Raw genomic sequence first — 7,686 nt, forward strand, 5'->3', positions numbered from 1 at the left:
AAGAGGGGGGAACTGAAGCGATTGGGGCAACAGGCTGCAAATCCTCATGAGCAGGGCTGGCTCTGATACCCGACCTACCTCCACGTCTGGAACGCCCCTACTGCGCGGCATGGTGCTCAAAGCCAGAGACCCGAAAAGCCGTTCAAGCTCGTGAACACTGGATGCGAGAGTATCCCTACTCATACCCCAAGCATCGACAGAGGAGCATTGTCCATGAATTGGCACATAATTCAAAATATAAAGAACAGAGACGGTTACCTCCGCGGGAGTATGACGCTCCGCCATTAAACTGGCTCGCATCGAGGACAGAGCTGCCATGCTCGCCTTGAATGCAAAATCCCCTCGGGTCTGATCCAAAGTGCAGTCACTTGCCTTGAGCATTAACTGAAAACCACCCTTGCAGATCGCCAGGTACATATGCCTGCCATCCGTCAGTGTCGATGGTGTCGTGGCGCACTGCATTCTTAATGACTAGTATAGGCACCCACATCCGGGTGCAGTTTCTCTATCAGGGACTTGTCCTGAGAGACAATTTCCTGCAGACTGGCCATTTGGTCCCTGGAAGTTAAGCTTTCTATGGTACCTTCAAAGTGGTTTTCTTTAGCCTCCACTCCAAGGTTGGCTAGAAGGTCAGCTACCTTATTCCCTTCTCTTCTGGTATGCTTGAATGTGATTGCTTGGTGCTGAGAAAGCCAGTGATCTATTAGTTCGAGCCTCTGGGCCATTCTCCAGCTGCTGCTTACCTTGTGAATTGGAGAGCCGTGTTGAAGCTTTGTGGCCATTCTGATTATGATCTGCGAGTCTCCTTCTATGATGAGGGGAAAGAAGTTTTTTTCCTGTGCTAGTTTAAGACCTCGCCAAAGACCTTCCAATTCCGCTGAGTTGTTAGTGTCCCAACCTATCGAGCCCATGTAGATACATAAAGGGTTGCCATTATGATCTCTGAAAACTCCTCCATAGCCTGCTTTTCCGGGGTTTCCTTTAGATGCCCCATCAAAGTTGAGTTGGAACATATCAACAGGAGGTGGATTCCAAGAGTTTGCTTCCTGACTGTGTTTGTTGGGGTTCCTGCCAATGGTTGAATTTTGGTTTATCCGCAGTTTCCAATTGTCCCAAACAGTTTTTTCCTGAGGAAGAGTGGGAAAGTCTTCGGAATGCCAATCTTTGAGTGAAAGAGTCTCCATAATGTTTTGATGGAAATTGTTCCAAATTTTTTCCAGCGGCATCGTTTGATCTTTGAATATTCTTCTATTGCGCTCTTTCCAAATATTCCACATCAATAAGCCTGGAATGAGTTGCCACAACGCATTGAGGAGATTACTTTGGAATGGTGTTTGGCTCCCCTTGCAAATGGTTCCTTTGAGGTCTCCTTGCACTCTTCGTTCTGTTTGACAGCGGAAAGCAATCTTCTCCCATAATTTCCTTCCCATTAGGCAATTTTGCATAAGATGAAGGGTTGTTTCTTCCTCCTGTCGGCACATATGACATATGGAAGGTCCAGAGAAACTCCTTTTTCTGAGATTATCCCACGTTAGGATTCTGTTATGACAGAGAAGCCATAAAAATGTGGATACTTTCGGCCAATTAGACTTGTGCCATACTTTTTCCCATAAGTTGTCTTTGTTCATCTGCCCTTGAATGATTAAATTGTAAGCCTCCTTAGTGGTGAAAGTTCCCTTTTCTCCGTAACCCCATCTTAAAATGTCCGGTTCTTCTGAGACTCTTATTTGCCTCTTTTGTAATTCTGTTTCGAGGAGCTGTTGAGTCTGGACTGAGCTATGCGGTAGGAGCTGATTGACATTTTTCCACTGCCGATGTTCTTGAGCAGTAGCTGTAGTCCAGAAAAGGTTGACTTTGGCCAAGTGATGTATCTCTCTCTCATCCGCTGGAAGTTCCTGGAGAATGTCTTTGATTTTTGGCAACTGCTGCCATGAGTCTTCCCAGAAACGAGCAGTGTTCCCATTTTTGATCTCCCAGAAGCAGTGCTCTTGGATGAGATATCTGTGTTGAATGGCTGAATTCCAGATTGCGGATCCTGAACTTGTCTCTGTCATACGCAGTCTTTCTTCCATGGGATAATTACTTGCATACTTAGCAGTCCAAAGAGAAGCCCAGGGAGTATTAGGATGGGCAAGCCACCTCCACCAGATTTTAGCTCCCATCGCTTTGTTGCTATGCTCAGGGTCTCTAAGGCCTATGCCGCCTGCGGACTTGGGAAGACAAACCTTATCCCATTTGAGTAGAGCCCATTTTCGATTCTGTCCTGAGCCCCCCCACAAAAAATTACGCTGGAGATTCTTGATTTCTTTGAGGACCCACTTGGGGGCAGCTAGAATGGAAAAAAGATACAGAGGCATGGAGTGAAGAACTGCTTTGATAAGAACTATTCTGCTTGCCATGTTCAGAGCTCGATTAGTCCATAGGAACAGACGAGCTTCTAATTTTTCTAACAACTGCTTCCAGGAGGAATGTTTAAGAGCTGAGGCCATAAGAGGGGCTCCGAGGTACTTGGATGGCAGAGAGGCACAGGTGAAGCCCAGAATACGCTCAATGGCTCTCTGGGTAGAAACAGGAGTGTTGAAGAAAAAAATTTGGGATTTGACTCGATTGATGAGGGCGCCAGAAGCTTCAGAGAAGGTGGATAGAATGGACTTTAGAAGACGAGCTTCCTGAACCGATGGATGACCAAAAAGCATATTATCATCCACAAATTGCTGGTGGGAGTAGACAGGGGAATTGTTAAATGAGAGCCCTTTTAGCCGCCTTTCATTCCTAGCAGCCGTGATGCTTCTACCCAAACCCTCAGCCATAATTACAAATAGAAAGGGAGATAAGGGATCACCCTGCCTAATTCCTCTGGAAGGACGGTAGGTGGCTGAAGGGGTACCATTGATTAACACAGAGAAGAAAGCTGAGGAAATAAGATTGTAAATCCATCTAACCCAAGAGTGAGCGAAGCCAAAAGCAATAAGGATTTTTTGTATGTAGACCCAACTGAGGCTATCAAAGGCTTTAGAAAGATCAAGTTTAAGCAACATACCTGGCTTCTTGGTAAGCTTTAGGGAATGGATTAGCTCATGCGTAAGAATGATTCCATCTGTTATTTGACGCCCTTCTACATATCCCGACTGCTCAGGCGAGATGATGAGCGGGAGGATCGGTTTAAGCCTGGTAGCAATGACTTTTGAGATAATTTTATATATCATATTGCAAAGGGCAATGGGCCTGTATTTGTCAGGGGTGTTGGAACCTTCTCCTTTAGGTACCAGGGCTATGAAAGTAGCATTTAATCCAGGATACATCCATCTGAGCGCTCTGGATTCCTCTACGACCTGCCAGACTTCATTTTTTATCAAGTCCCAGAATTTGTGAAAAAAATTGGCTGTAAAGCCATCCGGACCTGGCGCTTTTCCTTCCTTCATTTGTTGCACGACCTCTTCAACTTCCTGCATACTGATAGGTTTGATAAGTAGACTGTTGTGCTCCTCCGTTATGACCTTGGGTATGTTCTGTAGAAGTTGATTGATAGCTGGCATTCTGTTGAGGTCAGGCTCCTGGTGGGCTTTTTTGAAGTAATTAATAAATTCCCCTTCAATGCCATCATGTGTTTCAATCTTCTCTCCCTGCTCATTTTTAATATGCGTGATGTGGTTCATCATTCTCCGCTGTACAGTGGTTTTATGAAAAAATTTAGTGTTTTTTTCTCCACTTTTTAGCCATCTAATTCTGGATTTCTGCCTCCATAAAGTTTCTTCCTGCTTGTCTCTTTCTATAATTTTGGATTCTATGGCTTGTTCCTGTTTGGAGAGTTCCTCTGTTCGCCCCTCATTGATAATGGATTGTTGGATTTTCTTCATTTCTGCATTGAGCATGGCCTGGTCGGCAAAGATGTTACCAAATGTTTTGTGGTTCCATTGTTTGATGGCCCTTTTTAGATGCTTAAGTTTTTGCTGGAACCTGGACATTCTTGTACCTTCGATCGGATTGAAATTGAGCCAGCTTGATCTGACTAGCTCTTCAAACTCTGGATGGGAGAACCAAAATTCTTCAAAACGAAAAGGGCGTCTGAGGTTGTTACCTGGCCTGTTCCATTGGAGCTCGATAGGCCAATGATCCGACCCGGAGAAAGGGAGAATGGATGCTGTGAATTCCCCTCCGATGTGTGTTGCATTATCTGAGATTAGGAATCGGTCAAGACGCGATGCAATTTGTTGCGCTCCTGCTCTCTTATTTGTCCATGTGAATATCCCGTTGCTTGTTGGAATGTCCATTAACCAGTTGCTGTTGATGAAATTCTTTAGAAGGCTGTCATCATTGTTTGTATTACTTCTGCCCCCTTTCTTTTCCTCCATGCTGGCGATCATGTTGTAATCCCCTCCCGATATCCATAGAGGGAATGGTCTATCTTTGTTGAGATCTGACAGAGTATTCAGGATGTGGTTTTTTTGAGCAGTTTCCTGTGGGAAGTAAACATTAGTTATCAGTCCATGAGTGTTCGTACCTGAGAGATGGAACGTGGCTTGGATGAAACTTTTGTTAGCTTGAATGTTGTTGAGATGGATGATCCGGGCATCCCAAAGAATTGCTAGGCCTCCCGAGGCTCCTTGTGCATCCACCGCTGTGACTAGCCCCCCTGGCCAAGCCTTCGCAGCGATTCTTTCCAAAATTGTAGAGCTACACTTCGTCTCCTGCAAAAAGAGTATACTAGGTTTTTCTTGCATCAACATATTTTTTAATATTCTGCCTTTCCTTGGGCCGTTGAGCCCTCTGATATTCCATGATATTAACTTCATTGAGAAGGGTGGGGGTTTGCGTTGAAGTACTTAGTCAGTTTGGCATACCTCCCTGACTCCACCAGAATTTCTCCTATCTTGATTGTTCTTTCTAGGGTTGTTTTCCTTCCCCTCTTCTTGCTATCCTTGGTTATAAATTTTCCATCCCATGGACTGCCAATCTGGACTCCTAGAGAGTATTTCTTCTGTGCCCTGTTTAGTACTTCTACTAGGTTATCCACTTGCGTTTCCGGGATTTTTTCAAAGTTCCTTGTGCGACAAGCCTGTTCCAAGCCCAATATGTCCAGCTCCCCTATATCTAAGGGCTCCGGATCTTCTTCCATGACTTGGGGCGATTGAAAAATATCCTCAGGCTCGTTTGAGACTTTTTCGTTTGGCTGCGAGTACTCAACATCCATACCTTGGGTTTGCCCTGGCATGGTTTTGGCCTGAGATATCAGGTGCGCTTGACTTGTGGTTTTCTGTCCTCCTTGCACTGATGATTCGCCTGGCTGTTTTTGATGGACCGTTTTGCCCTTCTCCTGTTCCTTTTCCGGCACCTGCTCATCGGTTTTGTTCAGGGCTTCAAATCTGTTGCTTGTTGTAGGCATTGCCTTGTTGGTGGGATTTACTTTGGGATTGCTTGTGGTTTTCTTGTTTCCTCTTCTTCTGTTAACAACCTTGGTGAATCCATCTGGGGTATGATTGTCAGGATTATCTTGATAAGAGGGTATCTTATTTTGAGGACAGTCTCTATAGAGATGCCCTATATCATGGCATTTCCTACATCTAAATGGCACCTGTTCATAATCTATGACTTGAACCCACTCCGAGTCTTCATGAAAGAAACTTACCGTGTCTGGCAGCGGTTGCTTGAGATCCATGTATACACAGATCCGAGCATATGAAGTGTGTTTGCATAACTTTGTTTCCTCTGCTACCCTTACAAATTCACCTATAGCATTCCCGATTTCCTGTAGAGACTTTTCCTCCCAATATTCCCATGGCAGTGAGTAAAGCCTTATCCACACTGGCGCACAACTCAGATCCTCCTTATCTGGGTTGAATCTTTCGACCCATCCTTTGAGAAATAGACCTGCTGAGTTGAAAAAATACGGACCTCCCTCCAGTATCCTGGTTCGGTCTTCCAGACAGTTAAATACTGCAGTGAAGAAGCCCTTGGCTCCCAAGTGCAGTGTTATATCCCCCTTTGGATGCCATTTGGTGCTGATCCAACTTCTCAGAGCTCTTTCTGTTGGCCAAATCCCTATAAACTTGCCGATCAGTGCATGATCTCGCATGTACTGTATCCTGGCATTGATGCGTTCGCTTGGGAAGTACACCCATGGTCTATGGGTTGCTACAGGTTTGCAAGTTGAGGAACTTGCTTTATTTCTTTCCTCTGTATCAATGTCCTTTCCCTTTTGCTGTCTGGTGTCCATTGTGCTGCCGCTGGTACCGTTTTCATTCTCCCTGTCAGCCGTATGCCGTGATCTGTTACCCGGGGACGGGGGAGGCTCCTGGCCCTCCCCCTGAGGGGGGATCATTTGTCCTGTTCCTTATGGACGCGTCCTCCTGCGCTCTGCCTCACCAGAATCTGCCGCAGGTACCCTGTTCGACAGACCTGCCGCCTGCAGGTTTCCGTCAAAACCCTAGGGTTGGTTGCAGCCGCCGGAGCTCATCGCCTCTCAAGTCGTTCAGGGATGAAAAGATATTTAATAGAGGTAACGAAATTAATTATGATTGTTTCAGAGTTTGTTTTTATTAGATGTAATGTAATAAGTTAATGACCCAAGATTCAAAGGCATTTGGTAGGAGAGGAAACCTGCTCCCTTACAACCCACTAGTGGGTTATTCCGAGAGGCATGGTTTTCCTTTAATATAGTGATGAATCAAGTCACATTTGTGGATAACATCCAATAAAGATTCCCCCCACTGTTAGTTAAAAACTAAGTTATGATGATTTTTTCCCATTGTTTAAAAATTATAGAGTTAAGAAAGCTTTTGATTTTTGTGGAGCATAACAATGTTTTTTTTTTTTTTTTTTTCAAAACTAGGATAAGCCTAGCTTGAGGCCAACCCTAATGTTGGATGGAAGAACAATCTACCCAACAATAGAATATTGGCACCAAGATTGTGCAAGACTTTTCAAACTTGAATGTCGCTTGGGAAAGTCCAACCCCGATATTTATCTCCCACTCTCAACCCCTCCACATAAAATTTAAACTTGAGACCTGATGGAGACTAAAACCCCACATAAATCAATCAGTCTACATCTCATAGGTTGGAGAAAAGCAGTGTTATAAAAAAAAAAAAACAATTTAGATGGTGAATATAGAGAAGAGCCGTAAGTTTAAATTTAGTGTCAATTATTGTAACACTTCAACCTTATTCAAACCATTATTTTACTTATTTATATTAATTCACAAGTTGAATAAGTAAAGTATAAGTTATTATATCTCCTTAATTAGAGTAAGTGGAAAAAAATCCATGACCAAATATGCTATGATGTGATTTACCCATGAGCTAATTGGTTTCTATGGGGTTTAGTCCCCATTAATTTTCAAGTTCAAACCTCATGGGAAGGAGTTGATAGTGATTTCCACCTATGGGGGAAATAAACTATCCCAAGGGGTGTCCAAGCTCGACCAAGTCTTGTGTAATGGTGATGACATCCCACTAGTGCACGAACCATTTTTCATTCAACATTAGGGTTGGCCCTAGCCTAGGCTCTATCTATTTGAAAAAAGAAAAAAATGCTACAATGGGATTTAATTAGATTGCCTCTCAATTCACCATAGTCCTTTAATTTACCAAAAAAATAGTATCACTGTTCTTTTTAAATGAAAAAAAGATGGGTGTGCTATGGTAGGATTCTATAAGATTATCTGTCAACTCACCTAGTCATTTTACG

General features: G+C 43.8%; 1 protein-coding gene across 1 annotated transcript; it reads right to left on the bottom strand.

Annotated features, from left to right (window-relative positions):
- Positions 1–464: 464 nt before the first annotated feature.
- Positions 465–6,319, bottom strand: LOC149161276 (uncharacterized). Its single transcript, XM_089434826.1, has 2 exons — positions 4,842–6,319; positions 465–4,674 (listed from the first exon to the last, which is right to left on the bottom strand). The coding sequence occupies exons 1-2, from the start codon at positions 6,317–6,319 to the stop codon at positions 465–467; spliced, it is 5,688 nt and encodes a 1,895-aa protein (XP_089290952.1).
- Between the last annotated feature and the right edge of the window lie 1,367 nt (positions 6,320–7,686).

Source organism: Pinus tabuliformis, chromosome 5_2, assembly GCF_031772625.1.
Source record: "Pinus tabuliformis cultivar Carrire ecotype Pingquan chromosome 5_2, CPIR1, whole genome shotgun sequence".
Taxonomy (NCBI): domain Eukaryota; kingdom Viridiplantae; phylum Streptophyta; class Pinopsida; order Pinales; family Pinaceae; genus Pinus; species Pinus tabuliformis.